The sequence below is a fragment of the Pecten maximus genome, chromosome 8, assembly GCF_902652985.1.
Source record: "Pecten maximus chromosome 8, xPecMax1.1, whole genome shotgun sequence".
NCBI classification, from domain to species: Eukaryota; Metazoa; Mollusca; class Bivalvia; order Pectinida; family Pectinidae; genus Pecten; species Pecten maximus.
The window spans coordinates 38,387,170-38,406,874 of record NC_047022.1 but is presented as its reverse complement, the minus strand read 5'-3'; the positions used below and the strand labels follow the sequence as shown (position 1 = coordinate 38,406,874).

The 19,705-nt window shown below is 37.2% G+C and overlaps 1 protein-coding gene and 1 long non-coding RNA gene across 2 annotated transcripts; both read right to left on the bottom strand.

Annotated features, from left to right (window-relative positions):
* Window positions 1-138: 138 nt before the first annotated feature.
* LOC117333437 lies at window positions 139-2,159 on the bottom strand. The gene is made up of 2 exons (XR_004533897.1): window positions 1,988-2,159; window positions 139-1,941 (listed from the first exon to the last, which is right to left on the bottom strand). It is a non-coding gene; the product is annotated as an uncharacterized LOC117333437 (long non-coding RNA).
* LOC117333436 (DNA repair protein XRCC1-like) lies at window positions 2,160-19,281 on the bottom strand. The gene is made up of 16 exons (XM_033892734.1): window positions 19,079-19,281; window positions 15,784-15,876; window positions 12,749-12,856; window positions 10,479-10,637; window positions 10,069-10,140; window positions 8,413-8,527; window positions 7,700-7,890; window positions 6,842-7,007; window positions 6,204-6,372; window positions 5,463-5,576; window positions 4,911-5,008; window positions 4,714-4,776; window positions 3,935-3,992; window positions 3,396-3,656; window positions 2,959-3,034; window positions 2,160-2,312 (listed from the first exon to the last, which is right to left on the bottom strand). Exons 1-16 carry the CDS (start codon window positions 19,127-19,129, stop codon window positions 2,202-2,204), a joined length of 1,905 nt encoding a protein of 634 aa, XP_033748625.1. The 5' UTR covers window positions 19,130-19,281; the 3' UTR covers window positions 2,160-2,201.
* Window positions 19,282-19,705: the final 424 nt, after the last annotated feature.

Genomic DNA, 19,705 nt, shown 5'->3' with positions numbered 1-19,705 from the left:
ATATTGTGGTTGTGCTGAATTTGTATGCCATACCAAGGTGATCTGTCAAAATTTGATGTATTAACTCACACACACACAAACACTAACAAAAGGACATTTATTTAGCTTACATGTATACAGACAAAAACAAAACTGAAAATATTTATACTTGAGAAGTTTATTGCTATTAATTTCTAAATTAAATGTATTAACAATGCAGACATGTCTTGAAGCTAAGAAATCTAATTAAAATCATACTTGTAATTTCCACTCCTATAATACATTTTTAATCAGGATTGGAAGCTAAGCAAAAATTTCAGTGCTCTCCTTACATATTACATCATTGTACATTTAAATATGAATTTGAAAGTTTACATATAATGTAAAATATGTAAAATGATCGCACTGTCTATTGAAGTATTAAACAATACAGATAGCATAGGCAATGTATGATTATATACATCACTAAAACATCTATTACCATCTAACATTAAGTTTCAGGTGATATTTTCCAGACCTTGACATCAATATGGTTTCGTTGTAGTCAGTCCTCAATAGCATCCAGTGTGAAGATGGTGACATAAAAGCCTTTTGTGTTGTATAGGATATATTACTGGATAGAATTTTAATTTTGTGGCTAAAATTTTCATACTTTTTGGTCTAGAAGCCAACATGTGAGGATTAACAGTTCTGACTATCTCACAGAAGAAAAAAAACAAATTTAGGGGATTCATATTTTGTATACTTCTTATTTCACAAAAATATGCTAAAAAACATTAAGTTCCGTACACAGTCCTCTAGAGGACCAAACAAGCTGTAAGGCACACAAGATCCATGTAGATTTCAATACCAATGAGTAAGAAACCTCCCAATATACATATAGGTCAAAGCTCTACTGAATGACTGTTGTATCCATTTTTCAGGAAATATTGTGGAAGGTGATATCCACATGTGTCTTTGTTTACCTAGGACTGAGACAACCCTGTTTTAAGTCTGCATGGCTTAAAACAAATAACAATACAACCTTCAATGCTTTTAAAAGATTTAAATAACAATCATGTAATTTAGATTGTGGAATTGACTAAAATGGACGAGTGGGGTATTAGCATAGATTATAATGATTGCACTAGCAGTTATAATGATGATCTAGTCGATACCACACATTCACTAACATGATCACAAACATCAAAGATTGGAACAAACATAAAAGTATCTTATACAGGATTTTCTATAAATTGCACACAATGTACATGTATCTGATACATAATCGCATTTCATATGAAAAAAATACTGAACTATTGATGATATAAAAGGACTTTCCTGAGATAATAGTGTTAATTACATAGCCTACAAGGACTTCACCCAATGGGAATTCACAATGTACACAATGTACTTTCTCTTCTGTATGTGAATGGCTTAAATGTATTGATACATTTTCCTTTGTTAAAAGAGAGTATTTAGGAATTTATATAAACTAGAAAATAACACCAGTGAGCATTTCCTTTTTACAAATGAAATACATGTACTGTAATTGTTAACAGTAGTAAGTGTAGACAAATGTATTCAAAAAAGACAACAAGTAAAATTGCTGACCTTGTGTACATGATATCATCATTAGAATAATGTATTTAATTTGACATGAATATATGAAAGTGAGTGGCTTTTTTCCATAAAAAATGTAAAAGCACAAAGAGCCATTTAAGAGTCAACAAAATCCATTTATATTTATAAATTGTAAATGTACTGGTAGAACTCTCACCACAAAAGAGGTTTTGTATAATACATGGCAACAAGTCCAACCCTAACTTCTACCACCTCCTGTGTACTAGGAAGATGCCTGGTGTTAAGTCCCCCCCTCCCCCTCCCAATACACAGTCTCGTATGGTAATATACAAATACTGACCAATATTTTGTTACAGTATCAACATATAAACATCATTAATGGGGAGTTTATAAGAATACCTGTATATGTATCTGGCAGTGCTGTAACAATGTGTAATAAGAATACCTGTATATGTATCTGGCAGTGCTGTAACAATGTGTAATAAGAATACCTGTATATGTATCTGGCAGTGCTGTAACAATGTGTAATAAGAATACCTGTATATGTATCTGGCAGTGCTGTAACAGTGTTTTACAGTGATTGAGATAACAAACACAACAATATCTTAACTTTGTGTACAGAGAACTAGGCACGTACATTGATCAAACAAAGTAAATCGTCAATCTGGTACAACAATGTAAGGCTGGAATGGCATCGTCTTGTTTTTCTCGTGGCAGGAGTAAATCCACTTTGGTTTTACAAACACCAACTCAGAGTTGTCTGCCAGTGCCTGAGAGAAGAAATAACAATTTTTTTGTATTAATAATAAGCATTTTGATATTAAAGATTTTACCACAACTGTGATATATTACACAGGTCAAAAATGTTGTTATATTACACAGGTCGAAAATGTTGTTATATTACACAGGTCGAAAATGTTGTTATATTACACAGGTCCAAAATGTTGTTTTATTACACAGGTCGAAAATGATGTAACTGTTTACATGGAAAACTTATAAATTTATGATTAAACAAAATTGATGGAACTCATAAATCTGAAAAAAGGATAGCAATATGTTTGCAGGGAGGAGGAAAAACATAGATGCATACCATATGTATGTATGCAAAAAAACATTAGGATAACTCTTGGTTGAGAATTGAAAAAAAAGGCATAGCCTAGATTAGAAAATAGCTCTGTAATATCACCCTACTTTTAACTACCAAAAAAACTCACCTTAAAGCTTCTATCATGAGCTTTATTAATTAAAAGTCAATATTTCTTTATTTCTGTAGCATATTTCATTGAAAGCAATGAAAAAACTTCAAGAATAGCAAACGAAAAAAAAAGAATTATGTACCTTCCTACCCCAAATTTACCATTTGTCTTAATAAAGCTAAATAAAGTGACATGTCTCTTATTATGAAAGTTCTCTTACCTCATCAAAGTTGTCATCCCATTTGCTGTAGGTCACGACAAAATTAACCTTATCAGTCATATAGTTCTCCAGCTCACTGTAAGTAAAGTATCACAAGTACTGAAAATAGCTAGTCCAATCACAAAATCATTCAACCTCAAGCAAAAACATACATACATACAGAAATCATTTAGATAATCTAAGTCCATGGAAAAGTATTTTAGTAATCAATTCATCATTTTTCATAGCTGTTAAGTGCAGCAACAACCACAGTGACAATATGAAGACCACAGGAGTTTCAAGATATCCTGGATTTTTATTGTTGTCATTTAAATAAATCACAAGTCAAGTTAGAGAGGTGGAAGACAGATCCATATTAGGCTGTAAAGTATCAACTTCAGAAAAAGTCATCTAACTTGTATTGTATGAACTACAAAATCAAAAATTGAGTTACCTACCCATTGTATGCTGTGATGTATCTAATTAGCAAACGCCTTTCTGATACGGAGAAATCTCCATAGAGGAAGAAATTCTTGCTGGTGAAAAGATCTGAAAGTTCTGGAAGTCCACAGTCATTATCATCACCATCATCAGCCTCCATTTTAACTTCCTTGTGGGTTGATTTTTTAGGAGACTCCTCATCATTGTCTGTCGAGTCACCATACACAGCCTCATCATCAATCTTTGGTTTGTTATTTTTCTCCATTTTTTGTTTAATTCTTAGAAAAAAAAGAAAGTGATTTAAAGTGAGATGAATTTACAACAGAAGCTTATCATACTTAGTCTGGCACTCCTTGCCATTAAAACACAACATTTAGCACACTGGTATGATTTTGAAATTTGTCTTCAAGGCAAAAGCCTAGGGGCCTAGTGCAATGAAAGTATGATCCTATGCAAGAGCAAAACTTTTGGCCACCATCTTGGATTACAATATGAAATCTGATGGTCAGATGAGTAAATAAATAGAGGATATTTGATTCTACTGTCTCATACATACCTGCGGACTTCATCCTCCGTGTCCTCTCCCGAATCCACATCTGTGTCATCATCGTATACTGGAACAGTGGTGTAGTACACTCTTACACAGTGTAAATCATGATATATATTTACTACTGAATGATTGTAATATTATAAAGTAGTGTTACAGTAGTACAATCTTACACAGAGTACATCATGATATATATTTACTACTGAATGATTGTAATATTATACAGTAACGAAGTACAATCTTACACAGAGTACATCATGATATATATTTACTACTGTTACAGTACTAACAGAATGATTGTTATATTATACAGTAGCGTAGTACAATCTTACACAGAGTACATCATGATATATATTTACTACTGAATGATTGTAATATTATAAAGTAGTGTAGTACAATCTTATACAGAGTACATCATGATATATATTTACTACTGAATGATGTAATATTATACAGTAACGTAGTACAAACTTACACAGTGTACATCATGATATATATTTACTACAGTACTGAATGATTGTAATATTATAAAGTAGTGTAGTACAATCTTATACAGAGTACATCATGATATATATTTACTACAGAATGATTAATACCACAATATCTCATTACACAGCATTAACATCAATGAGGAAATGACCATATGCCTTCACAACTGTAGGTCATTCAGAGTAATTCAGCTGTAAACCTAGACAATACATATTCCCGACACACACAGATATCTTTATCCCGTTGACATTTATGTTGTTGTATTAAACCTACTTCAGTATGACCCAACTACAAAATACCTTCCATGTCTGCTTTTTTAGGGGTAGATTCTTTCTTCGAAGGGACCTTGTCATCCTTGGAACCTACAATATAATTGAATTGTTAGTTTTCATTACTATCAGTCTGTGAAGAAACTTGTGTCCTGTGGTGAACTCTATCATGTGACTGGAATATATATTACAACAATACATCTCAACATTTATACAAAGACAATTACCATGTTTCTCCTTGTGTTTCGTTTGGCTTGGAGTTTTCTTCATAACAGGCTCATCCTCTTCTTCATCGCTGGAGTAGTCCGTGTCACCCAGTACGTACCTATCAAACCAAGACAGATTTCTGAGTGTGATCTAGTCTAATGAAGCACTGAACTGTCCTGCTGTGGTACCTATAGTGGTTATAAGTGATTATCATCTCACTGCACTTTTCCACAAAACTCAATTCTTCACCCTTTGCTGTCTTGATGAATATTGTAATACTACTTGAAGTAAATAAGTTATTCAGTACTGGCACTGTTTTGACACTTAGGTCTATTTAGTTCATATTCATAGCTGCATTACTATATATATCTATGACAACCAAGTGATGGCCACATTTTATTGGGTGCGACTCAGCTGAGCCTGTTTTAAAACCAGGGACAAACCTTGTTTTCTCAAGTTTTATTGGAACACCAAGTTTATGAAAACCATTATTACTGTCCATTATCAGTAATACATGACTGTTGAATCATAGTAAGGAAACATTTAACACATTAAATGTTAGGCCAACGTACTTCCTCCAAGGTAGACGTTTCTTCTGTTTGTAGCAGTGCTGAACCCAGTCTTTCTTCACTATCCTCCCTTTCCCTTTCACTTGGTTGTACTTCGGAGTATTTGTAAAAGCACATCTGTAAAGGAATGTACTTAATATTAGTTCACATTTTAAACAACATAACTGTATTTTTACAGAAATATACATTTATTGGAATATGAAATGTTGCAATCATTGTTTTTAAAAGCGTTATCTTCTGACAGTAATGTAATCCAGACATCACCATTTCTATGACCAGAATATCATACATGTATATGAATTAATAAGTACAGCAATACTATTAGTCTCATATCACACACAAGACATTTCTGTTCTACTTACACAAGTCAAGTAAATTTCTGTTCTGTTTTAAACATCAGTCAGTGACAAGTTAATTTTTTTTATACTTACACAGGTCAAGTAAGTTTCTATTCTTACTTTAGTCAAGTAAATTTCTGCTCCACTTATACCAGTCAAGTAAATTTCTGCTCCACTTATACCAGTCAAGTAAATTTCTGCTCCACTTATACCAGTCAAGTAAATTTCTGTTCTTACTTAAGTCAAGTAAATTTCTGCTCTATATATACGAGTCAAGTAAATTTCTGCTCTACTTATACGAGTCAAGTAAATTTCTGCTCTTCTTATACGAGTCAAGTAAATTTCTGCTCTTCTTATACGAGTCAAGTAAATTTCTGTTTTGTTCACACAAGACTATTCTACTCACATAAGATGAGTACAAGTTTTATCCCAGTCAGCCTTGTACACACCACCCATTTCTGTGGCCATATCTCTCAGCTCGCCCCTGAACGGGTTCTGGAATCCACTCAAGGAAAACACAACCCCTTCCAGCAGTTTCTTGAAGGACTTAGCAGGGGATTCCCGGGCTGGTTCAGCTGTAATGTTATAGTACAGATTAAGAAGGATCATTGTGTAGAGTGTATTCATGTATAAAGTTGAAACAGGTCACGTTAGAAGTTGTAAGATTAACGCTTCTTCGGACCAGGTAAGGTAAAAAGGAACATGTTTTATATTTTGTTTTACCTTTTTCTATGTGACAAAATATCTGTGTATTTTGCCGAGTACTTGTTACAATAACCATAATAATCTTTTATATACCAACAGACCATTTCAACCAGGTTATCTGAATCCAAACAAAAACCACTTAACCTTTTTTTACAAAATAACATTACTGGAGCTCGAGACAAAGACTTTACATAGACTCTCTGTAAACTGCTGTACAACAGGTTGACCATCATATATTATTATGTAGACTGGAGATAATGAACACAGAAAATTCAATCTCCCCTTCATTAAAATCCAGTTATATCTTTTAACCACAAAGTTTTGTGTGGATATATTTACATTTGTTTTTTTTCAGAGCTGTTTTTGTATCACTCATTACAGATGAGGCTGTGGAAGTGATACTGGTGGACTGTTTCTTCATTGGGGGTCTGGCCGGCGGTGAATCATCGTCGTCTGAATAGTGACCCTCATCGTCACTAAACTCATGTTTCCTTTTACTACGGTTCTACAACAAATCAAAATGAGATAAGGAAATAGTAAGTAAAAGGTTGACAATCACAAAGTCAGGACTTTGTCTATCCACAATTATATTTGTAGTTAATTTCTATTTCACAAGCACAACTTCCTCTTTTTACTATATACAATATAGCATTCAAAAGGTTATTAATAAAAGTAAGAAATCTTGGCTTTCTTAACTCAAAGCAGCAAAAGCTTTGAAACTTGAGCTCATAATCCATGAGATTACATACATATCATATATAGCGCACTCTTACTTAATGTTCGGCTAGTGTGTTCATACTTGAGCACACTCAATGGGGCTGTCATTTGAAAATTGGTGATGTGTAAAATGAAGGTTGAATATAAAGTCTTTAGTGTTTTTTATTTTGATGAAAATGACTACCCTTGGTAATAGTATCATAATTCAAACACACTTGTATATGGTTGTGTCAAAGACATCAACTTTCTTTCAAGTATGCATCACTGTGGGTGACCTATGCTAATTTAAATATATCCCTAATTCAAATATACCCGGTATCCCTAAATTAAATATATCACTAAATTGAATATATCCCTAATTTAAATATATCCCTAAATTAAATATATCCCTAATTTAAATATATCCCTAAATTAAATATATCCCTAAATTAAATATATCCCTTACAGTCAGTCCGACATGATTTGCCTCCATATATTTACCTCAGACATTTTGGGAGCTGCCTTGGTGCTGCTTAGCTTAGCCTTGGAAGATGATGAAGACTCAATGGTTTCAGACTTGAGTGAAGAGACGGTGTCACAGGTTTTAGATTTATGTAAAGTTGCAGGAGATAAGGCCGTGGTAGAACGAGATTCCTCAGACAGTCGGGATGCTGCTCTGATAGCTGCTGCTCCTATCAGTAAAAGATATATGGTCAGGATATTATCATTTCCAATCCACACCTATGTTTGCCTACAGTTTCAACAATATCAAAGAAGAAAATAATACAGATCAAACATTTCTTTGACTATTCTAACTGCTGTATTACCATGTACAAAGTGTTAAATCTGTGGTAGAAATGCCACTTGATAACTTGGAACAGAATGTTAACTACAATGTACTTTGAACAGGTAACTAGATTAATTACTCCCACACAAAGTCAGTTCCATGGTAGGCAGCTTATACAGTGTGGTGCTGTGCTGGTGCATGGATACCCAAAGGTATGTAGGCGATTAAACAAATATATAAACATTTACAGAGGGAATTATTCACAACACACTCAAGATTCACAGTGAGTTTTATACTTCTCTTCATTTGCTAACTAGTCTCGCCTCTTAGTCTAAGGGCTACTCTTGTGTTGCGATGAATTCCTTCTGTTTAGATTATCAATGATTTTTAAACATTAAATAGATGACAAGGATCTAGATCCTGTTACCTGTGGCTGGAGGGGTTTCCCTGACATCTGCTCGTTTAGCAAACGCTGATCCCATCTGTATATCATCATCTTTTTCCGGTTTGATCAAGAATGCACCAAGCTTCTTTACACCTACCTAAAATAAATTTTATTATAATATCTATCAATGTGAAAATTGATATATTTACAATGATACACCTAGAAAATGATTGTAAGGCATAAATTTCCCAGTCCCAGATGATCTCGACGACATTCCTTCACACATCTACCCACACACCCCACTCTCAAATACCACATACACCACCACCACTGTTCATCAATGAAGCACTGTTAAAACCACTGAAACAATGGAATTGGATAAGAACTGATAACCAACAGGACAAAATGGATATGGATAAACTATAATGACCCTCCCCATGATGACATGGGTAAACTGTAATGACCCGGCCCGTGATGACATGGGTAAACTGTAATGACCCACCCCATGAGGACATGGGTAAACTGTAATGACCCGGCCCGTGATGACATGGGTAAACTGTAATGACCCACCCCATGATGACATGGGTAAACTGTAATGACCCAACCCATGATGACATGGGTAAACTTGTAATGACCCACCCCATGATGACATCGGTAAACTGTAATGACCCACCCCATGATGACATGGGTAAACTGTAATGACCCACCCCATGCATGATGACATGGGTAAACTGTAATGACCCACCCCATGATGACACGGGTAAACCGTAATGACCCACCCCATGATAAATGGACATGGGTAAACTATAATGACCCACCCCATGCATGATGACATGGGTAAACTGTAATGACCCACCCCGTGATGACATGGGTAAACTGTAATGACCCACCCCATGATGACACGGGTCAACTGTAATGACCCACCCCATGATGACACGGGTAAACTGCAATGACCCACCCCATGATGACATGGGTAAACTGTAATGACCCACCCCATGATGACATGGGTAAACTATAATGACCCACCCCATGATGAATGGGTAAACTGTAATGACCCACCCAATCATGACACAGGTAAACTGTAATGACCCACCCCATGAGGACATGGGTAAACGGTAATGACCCACCCAATCATGACACAGGTAAACTGTAATGACCCATCCCATGATGACATCGGGTAAACTGTAATGACCCTCCCCATGATGACATTGGTAAACTGTAATGACCCACCCCATGATGACATGGGTAAACTGTAATGACCCACCCCATGATGACATGGGTAAACTGTAATGACCCACCCCATGGTGACATGGGTATAACTGTAATGACCCACCCCATGATGACATGGGTAAACTGTAATGACCCACCCCATGATGACACGGGTAAACTGTAATGACCCACCCCATGATGACATGGGTAAACTGTAATGACCCACCCCATAATGACACAGGTAAACTGTAATGACCCACCTCATGATGACATGGGTAAACTGTAATGACCCACCCATGATGACACGGGTAAACTGTAATGACCCACCCCATGATGACATGGGTAAACTGTAATGACCCACCCCATGATGACACGGGTTAACTGTAATGACTCACCCCATGATGACACAGGTAAACTATAAAGACACACCCCATGATAAACACCAAGAGAATCAGACCTTTTTATATTCAATGTGTTGTCTATACTTACAGCTGGTTCATCTTTCTCTCCGGGTGCTGGTGGGGAATGAAACTTGATAAAGGACAATCCGTAACCGGAGTTCTGTAAAATCAATATTCAACATAATCAGAAAACTAAAGATTTAAAATCATAAATGACATGTACATTCTTTGCTATATAAGATACTTCTACAAGTATCATGCAAGTCATAAATTTTGAAATCACAGTCTTTTTATATCAAAATTTAATGTAAATAAAAATTTTCTTTATAAGAATGAAAATTTGGATTTTAATTAAGGTCATTTAATTTTTTTTTCTAAAAATAGCAAAAGTTTTATCTGAATCTGAAGTGTGGTACTAGATTGTGAATATTTTTACAGTTTGTAATACAGCGGGGTTATGCTTTACCATCGATAATTTACTTCTGCCATACACTTTACCTTGTTAAAAGGTTGGGTACAAACAACCTTCACTCTGTCCCACTTCTCTGAGATGGTTGTTTTAGAGAGTTTCTCTTTACCAAACATGCGTACACTGTTCCTGTTGGTATTATTACGACTGTCCATAGGACTCATAAAGGAGGAGGCCACCAGTAATACCTAGAACAAGGTGTAATGATGATAACACGACTCATAAAGGTGGAGGCCACCAGTTATACCTGGAACAAGGTGTAATGATGATAACACGACTCATAAAGGAGGAGGCCACCAGTAATACCTGGAACAAGGTGTAACGATGATAACACGACTCATAAAGGAGGTCACCAGTTATACCTAGAACAAGGTGTAATGATGATAACACGACTTATAAAGTAGGAGGCCACCAGTTATACCTGGAACAAGGTGTAATGATGATAACACGACTCATAAAGGAGGAGGCCACCAGTAATAACTGGAACAAGGTGTAATGATGATAACACGACTCATAAAGGAGGAGGCCACCAGTAATACCTAGAACAAGGTGTAATGATGATAACACGACTCATAAAGGAGGAGGCCACCAGTTATACCTGGAACAAGGTGTAATGATGATAACACGACTCATAAAGGAGGAGGCCACCAGTAATACCTAGAACAAGGTGTAACGATGATAACACGACTCATAAAGTAGGAGGCCACCAGTAATACCTGGAACAAGGTGTAATGATGATAACACGACTCATAAAGGTGGAGGTCACCAGTAATAACTGGAACAAGGTGTAATGATGATAACACGACTCATAAAGTAGGAGGCCATCAGTAATACCTGGAACAAGGTGTAACGATGATAACACGACTCATAAAGGTGGAGGTCACCAGTAATAACTGGAACAAGGTGTAATGATGATAACACAACTCATAAAGGAGGAGGCCACCAGTAATACCTGGAACAAGGTGTAATGATGATAACACAACTAAAGGAGGAGGCCACCAGTAATACCTAGAACAAGGTGTAACGATGATAACAAGACTCATAAAGGAGGAGGCCACCAGTAATACCTAGAACAAGGTGTAATGATGACATCACGACTCATAAAGGAGGAGGCCACCAGTAATAACTGGAACAAGGTGTAATGATGATAACACGACTCATAAAGGAGGAGGCCACCAGTATTACCTGGAACAAGGTGTAATGATGATAATACAACTCATAAAGGAGGAGGCCACCAGTTATACCTGGAACAAGGTGTTACGATGATAACACGACTCATAAAGGAGGAGGCCACCAGTAATACCTGGAACAAGGTGTAATGATGATAACACAACTCATAAAGGAGTGTTGACTTGGGTGACATATACTTCCTAGTCGAGTCAGTAGGAAGCAGCTAGTATTTACTGGGATGACGTAGTCCCTCATCAAGTCAGTAGGAACCAGCTAGTGTTTACTGAGAGGGCATACTCCCTAGTCGAGTCAGTAAGAAGCAGCTAATGTTTACTGAGATGGTATTCTCCCTCATCAAGTTAATAGGATGTTGAATATTGCATACACAGAACTAAAGAGGAACCTGTATTATAGATAAGAAACTAATTTACTTTAATTCTATTGATTCTAAAATCTTTAAATTGAAATTTATGATAAAGTTACCATCTGCTGGCAATATATTTTTCACATCCAAAGATAAATTTAATATATTGTATATACCTAAGATCAAATGAGAACCTGTGTTCAGTTTGTCAAAGACTTTTCAGAGAAATAGCAAAAGTGTTTTGGATCGAGATGGAAGGACCACAGGTAAAAGGCTAAATCATTTTAAAGGAGTGTTCGGGCGGCACAGTGGTAACACACTTGCCTTTCACCTAGGTGGCCGGGGTCCAATTCCTCAATTGAACGTGAAAAGGTATTGGGTCACCTGCCCGAATACGCAGGTTTTCTGCGGTTACTCTGGTTTCCTCAAACAGTAAGACCCCTTGCACGCTTCCATACAGGCCAAAAAGCATGATTAATAGAAGTTGATATAACTTGTTTCGCAATTGTTGTAAATTAAATAAAGTTTACATTTACATCATTTAAATCCCAAGTATTACATTAGTCGTACTTCAGTTTTACATCCTTCTTTTACAAACAATATCTGCCTTGGTCTAATGTTTTTATTCACAGTCTTATTTGGTCATTCAAATTTACCTATCAAATAACATACCTGGTAATCCTCGTCTTCTTTTACAAACAATATCTGCCTTGGTCTGATGTTTTTTATTCAGTCTTATTTGGCCATAACTATCACATAACCTACCTGGTAATCCTTGTCCTCTTTAGCTGAAGATTTTCCGACCAACACCTCAACAAAGGCTGAACCTTCATTTCCAATGTCAATGCTGTGGATGTGTGATGCTTTCTCAAACTGTAAAAATGATGAGAAATTTACACAACTTGTGATGAATCATCAATGATAACCCTGAATGAAAAGAAGTGTAAAACAATGTATCACAAAATTGGTCATCAAACAATTGGATGATAAGCCTGCCATGCTCATCAACTTTTTTACAACAATTTACATGGTGAGCTAGAAAAATACATTTATAGATCTCCTTCACACAAGCTTATACTTAAAAACAACTTGTTACCATTGAAGCTGCTCTTTCTCTGACTTATTGGATTTATAAGATTCTGAACATTAAAAAAAGTTTTACTGATAATTTATCTTTAAATGTAGGGTACAAAATATCCTTCCTAATTGGTATTACTATACATGTAGTTGTTCTGGTGTTGTTCTTCAAGTGCTATGGACCTTTTACATTGGTTGTTTGTAAGGAAACCATGTGACCTTGGCCTTGTAGAAAGGGGATAATAACAGAAATGTAAACAAGAGGCCCATGGGGCCTGTATCGCTCACCTGGTTGGATTTGACCAAATGTCAAAATAATGTTCATGTTCAATTCCTTTTGTTTGTTAACCTCAAACAATGCTATATTTGGTTATAGCGTGGGTATCCCAACTGCTTTAAAGAAATAATGAAGTCCAGACTCTCTGAGATTACAACATGCATTTATAACTTTAGGACTAGTAGTGATTTAAAGGAATTACCTCTATTTCCCATATGGGGCCCCACCCCTTTTGGCCCTGGGGGGGGGGGGGGGGGGGGGGGGGGGGGGGGGGGGGGGGGGGGGCGGCAGAGTCACCATTTATGCAAAATCTGTTCCCCTTCCCCAAAGATTGTTTCTTACTAAATTGGGTTCAAATCCATTCATAAATGTATGACTAGTAGCGATTTAAAGGAATTACCTCTATTTCCCATATGGGGCACCACCCCTTTGGCCCCTCGGGGGTCAGAGTCACCATTTATGCAAAATCTGTTCCCCTTCCCCCAATGATGTTTTTGACCAAATTGGGTTCAAATCCTTTCATAACTTTATGACTAGTAGCGATTTAAAGATATTACCTCTGTTTCCCCATTAGGCCCCGCCCCTTTGGCCCCTTGGGGGTCAGAGTCATCATTAATGCAAAATCTGTTCCCCTTCACATAAGAATGTTTCTGACCAAATTGGGTTCAAATCCATTCTTAACTTTATGACTAGTAGCGATTTGAAGGAATTACCTCTATTTCCCATATGGGGCACCGCCCCTTTGGCCCCTCGGGGGTCAGAGTCACCATTTATGCAAAATCTGTTCCCCTTCCCTCAAGAATGTTTCTGACCAAATTGGGTTGAAATCCATTCATAACTTTATGACAAGTAGCGATTTTAAGGAATTACTTCTATTTCCCCTATTGGGACCCGCCCCTTTGGCTCCTCGGGGGGCAGAGTCATCATTTATGCAAAATCTGTTCCCCTTCTCCAAAGAATGTTTCTTATTAAATTGGGTTCAAATCCATTCATAAATTTATGACTAGTAGCAATTTAAAGATATTACCTCTGTTTCCCCATTAGGTCCCGCCCCTTTGGTCCTTTGGGAGTCAGAGTCATCATTTATGCAAAATCTGTTCCCCTTCCCCCAAGAATGTTTCTGACCAAATTGGGTTGAAATCCATTCATAACTTTATGACTCGTAGCGATTTGAAGGAATTACCTCTATTTCCCCATTAGGCCCCGCCCCTTTGGTTCCTTGGGGGTCAGAGTAACCATTTATCCAAAATCTGTTCCCCTTCCCTGGAGGATGTTTCTGACTAAATTGGGTTCAAATCCATTCATAACTTTATGACAAGTAGCGATTTTAAGGAATTGCCTCAATTTCCCCTATTGGGCCCCGCCCCTCAGGCCCCTTGGGGGTCAGAGTCACCATTTATGCAAAATCTGTTCCCCTTCCCTCAAGAATGTTTCTGACCAAATTGGGTTCAAATCCATTCATAACTTTATGACTAGTAGAGATTTAAAGGAATTACTTCTATTTCCCCTTTTGGGACCCGCCCCTTTGGCTCCTCGGGGGTCAGAGTCACCATTTATGCAAAATCTGTTCCCCTTCACATAAGAATGTTTCTGACCAAATTGGGTTCAAATCCATTCATAACTTTATGACAAGTAGCGATTTTAAGGAATTACCTCAATTTCCCCTATTGGGCCCAACCCCTCGGGCCCCTTGGGGGTCAGAGTCACCATTTATGCAAAATCTGTTCCCCTTCCCCCAAGAATGTTTCTGATTAAATTGGGTTGAAATCCATTCATAACTTTACGACTAGTAGCGATTTGAAGGAATTACCTCTATTTCCCCCATTAGGCCCCGCCCCTTTGGCCCCTTGGGGGTCACAGTCACCATTTATGCAAAATCTGTTCCCCTTCCCCCAAGAATGTTTCTGACCAAATTGGGTTCAAATCCATTCATAACTTTATGACTAGTAGCGATTTGAAGAAATTACCTCTATTTCCCCATTAGGCCCCGCCCCTTTGGCCCCTTTGGGGTCAGAGTAACCATTTATGCAAAATCTGTTCCCCTTCCCCCAAGAATGTTTCTGACCAAATTAGGTTCAAATCCATTCATAACTTGATGACTAGTAGCGATTTAAAGGAATTGCCTCAATTTCCCCTATTGGGCCCCGCCCCTTATGCCCCTTGGGGGTCAGAGTCACCATTTATGCAAAATCTGATCCCCTTCTGCCAAGGATGTTTCTGACTAAATTTGGTCAAAATCCAATAAGAACTTTTTGACTAGTAGCGATTTGAAGCAAATGTTGACGGACGACGGACGACGGACGACGGACGACAGACGACGGACGCCGCGCCATGACATAAGCTCACCGGACCTTCGGTCCAGGTGAGCTAATTATATATTCTGATAATATTTACTCAGATCATTTAGGCCGCCATTTTTATTGTTACCAAGGATGAAATTGTTTACCTGCAGGACAGCTGTAGCATGTTTATCTACTGGAGCTGTTGTCTTCCACTTGTGAGTACCTTCTGCCTTTAAGAGGTTGTCTGCTGGGAAGCCCTAGTAAAATTAATAAACATGATGTATGGCACAAATAATTTGTTTGGGATATAACATGTTTAAGCAAATATAGCTTTTTGTAATCATAAGGTTTCTTATGTTTTATCTGCCTTATAAGTCCATGTTTAAACATTTTATTAACGTATCACCATCAACTGAATAGGACCATAAAGTGCCAATTTGTGCTGTAAGACAATGGACAATTTGCATATATGAAAATGACTGACATTGAAAATCGTGTTAGTACTGTGACATTACATAGTGTTATTGTGCTTAGTGTGTTAAACTTCAGTTAATGTAAGGGAATAATGTTGGGTCAGGACTTGTCTCAGAGGGTTTCTGTCCACAAAATCAGAAGCACAATTTTCCAAATTTTGCTTGGGGCCCAGTCACGATCAGCAAGGTCCACCATCTCTAAATAATTTTATTTTTCCCGTTTGACAGTCAAAAGAATTTCACACCTTCCATTCATGTGGATATTTGACAAATTTATTAAGATATCCCATAGCTGCAACAACAAGACAACAGCTTGCGTTCTCATACTAGCCCTACCTGGTGTGCTGCCACGCTACCTACCCCAACAAAAAAAAAGGACTAAAATGATGGTGATAACTCCTGCAGAAAGCACAGTGCAGAACTATGAAACTGTGTATTGGGGTACTGTATTTTATAGCTTTCAAATTGTTACTAAAAATATCAAAAATCACCTTGTGGGTTTGGGGGTACACAGTCAGTGGCGCTAATATAAAGACTATTTTTGGCTATTTTTAAATGATGTAACCAACGCTTTCAGTAAACATGTTTCAGTAAAAAGTTATTCAAATGCGACTATATAGCTACTAATAAGGTTAATATAAAATAATATTAACTGTGTAGCGGGGGATGTTATCGTATATGTACTGATAGGTTAAGCTGACAGGGTTAAGCTTAACGCTAACTATATGCCATGCCTATATGTTGTGTCTGTACTATGTGTACTTGTGTCACCTTGACCTTTGCTAGTTCTCTGTTCACGTGTGCTGTCTCTGGTCGATGTTTTTGTCGTGCATTGTTCGTAGTCGCTTGCTTTTTCGTCAGTGTCTGTCGTGCCTGTGTATCCTCTGTCGTGATTGGTCCTTATAGTTTTGTATTGTTAAAAAGTGGGATAAATTCAGGGTGGTGTATCGTATATTGGGCAGTCTGATGGATTAGTTTCCTGTGTGCTGTCACGTCTTCCTCGCCAGTAATAATGTAGCGTTAGGGTATGTAGGGACAAGGGGTGGGTAGTATTAGTCAGGATGTTGGGTTTAGTTATAGGTCGTACAGGTAGGGGGTTGGTTTTAGGTTAGGATGTTAGATATAGCTAGGCCTATGCTGTTGTGTGATTTCATGTTATAAATGTTTATGTCGTCATTAATAAATGGTTAATTGTAGTTCAAGGCGTTTGTTCTCTCTCTATATACGACAGATACAAGTTACCCATCGAACCTGGGTTGTTGGCCCACAAGGGCGAGTCGGGTGCAGTTTGACGTACGCAAACTGGGCCCGACACGCTCCTGTTACAACTGTTTAAAAGCGCTTTGTGCAATTTTCTGATTTCAGTAACAAATCCATATTACAACTGAGGTATACATACTTGCCAACTTTTTAAAATTCTCATGGGGGAGAAAGTGCGTGAGCGACATTTTTGACCGGAAAACACATTTCACGCGCGACACATTTAGCAAACAAAAACTAAGGGGAGATAATTTGCTATTGGAAAATAAATTCCTTGCATGAACACTTAAACTTCCTTCCCTCACTGAAAAAAAGGGGGGGAAAACTTATTTCAAGCTTGGCCAATGATCTTTTTTATTCAAGTTTGGAAAGATAATTATATAAGCAACATGTTACAAAAAAATAGCTGCAAAATTACATCATTTTTAATTATTTCTGGAAATGATTTAACTCACCAGGTAGATATGTTATGAAAATTATGTTGTAAGATAGATGTCAGTCAATTAAATGCAAATTATCACAATGATATCACCTTCTATCAAGCTTTAATTTCTCTCCAGCAGTAAACTTCAAAAGAAAATACCTAAAATGTCACGATAAATATCTAGAGTACAATATAATATCTGAATGAAATTTCAAAAAAAAAAAAAAAAAAAAGGGCTGTACCAGCAGTTGTAATCAATTTAGGCTTACAACTCAGTACTTTGTAGGTGGGGACTGATACATATGTACTTAAATTCAAAGTTTCAACATGACAGTATTTAGTTTAAGAAAGTGAGTATTTGTGGACATGTTTTTGTCTTTCAAAATGTGAATTGGGAAAGTTTCTGCCAAAATAAGTCTCTGCTAATTGAAACTAAGTATGCTGATGCTACGGTGATTGAAACGACGTTACCTACCGGTAACCAGGCCTTCGGTCTATATGGTCGTTATTGTGAATTTATTTCCTTGTGCTAATTATCTAAAGATCAGCCAATATTTAAATGTAGTTAAAATTTCAATAAGTAATCTGTCAAATTTGATACTCCGTTGATAACATTGCCAGTGTTGTTTTCACTTTTTCTGTCCGAGATATACTGTCAAGTAGAGGTCGTTTATGCGCTTGACATCAAAGGCAGTATACGAAGCCATTTACAAGCGTTTAATCAACCATGACTGACCTGCTACAAAACCATCACCACGCGTCCTCAGCTTAATTGGTTTTAATTAATTGTTTATTTATCGGGGTATTGTCACCCTTGCAGTCAGTGAAGTGTCAGAATTTCGTTACGGTCTGTAAGCAGGTCAGTTCACAGACCAATGCCCCACACGTCTTTCACTAGCCAGCAAGCGTTACCTGTCATAGGCCTAAATCAAACTAACAAGATGAATAGGGGCTCCATACGGGGTTATCAAGACATATTCTCCAAAATCGGGAGAATACACTATGTTTTATCTATACGATCGGGAGACGGGGCAGGGAGTCTGGAATCGGGAAATTCCCGACTAAATCGGGAAAGTTGGCAAGTATGGGTATAAGAGGCAAGTTGGTGTATGCAGGTCCGGAAGCGCCTCCAAATCTGCCGGTACTCCCGGACCTGGTATCGCCTGGTTTTCCCAACCTTAATCCGAAGGGTTATGATGTTAATATCGCCTAAAGCATATAGGTAAATCAGAAAATTCGGACTATCCCAACCTCTGAACCCGGTGTGTGCAATCGACAGACACACAAGCCTTGGTTGTTTACCTTGTCGGCACTGCTATACGAGACGACGTGTTGGACAGTTATTTCAGGCATGGCGTCTTCGTTTCGATTTAAGACGATGTCTGTGTGTGTCTACACTTTAGACCTCAAATGTTAAGTCAGCATTTGTTTTGTTTACAAGGAACTTCAGATCGAAAATGCCGGTGCAATACATACGCGTATCGCAATTAAAATTGAGAGAAATTTCATTGGCCAAAAATGGCATATTCTACAAAAGAAATCAAATACGCGCATAGCTGTAGTATACGGATTGGCGTCTCGGTGCAGAGTGCGTGTGTTTTCTTGATGTAATATCTAAAAGTATTGATGTAAATGAGAACTGTTGATTTTTAATTAATTGATACATCACCAGTTCGTCAATCTGTAATCAGTTTTTAGCTTCTAGCCCTTGATATTGTCACATTTTTACAGACTTAATTAAATTTACTACTGATAAACCCGTGATAATATAAAATACTTTTAGTGTTATGGCTTTTAAGCCTATACTTGACAGATGAACTTTTTTGTTTAGCCTAGAGACTTATTTATGCATGGCCATCCCAACACACTTTTCAGGTTCTAAATTCCTCCTACAGCTTGGCATTGATTAGACTTTATAATAATTAATAT

Excerpts from the sequence above, each read along its gene's own strand:
- LOC117333436 (XM_033892734.1), bottom strand. The coding sequence starts at position 19,129 with ATGCCTGAAATAACTGTCCAACACGTCGTCTCGTATAGCAGTGCCGAC. Across the intron at positions 15,877-19,078 it reads CGTATAGCAGTGCCGACAAG|GGCTTCCCAGCAGACAACCT; the intron begins GTAAACAACCAA and ends TAATTTTACTAG. Across the intron at positions 2,313-2,958 it reads GGGATGACAACTTTGATGAG|GCACTGGCAGACAACTCTGA; the intron begins GTAAGAGAACTT and ends TTCTTCTCTCAG.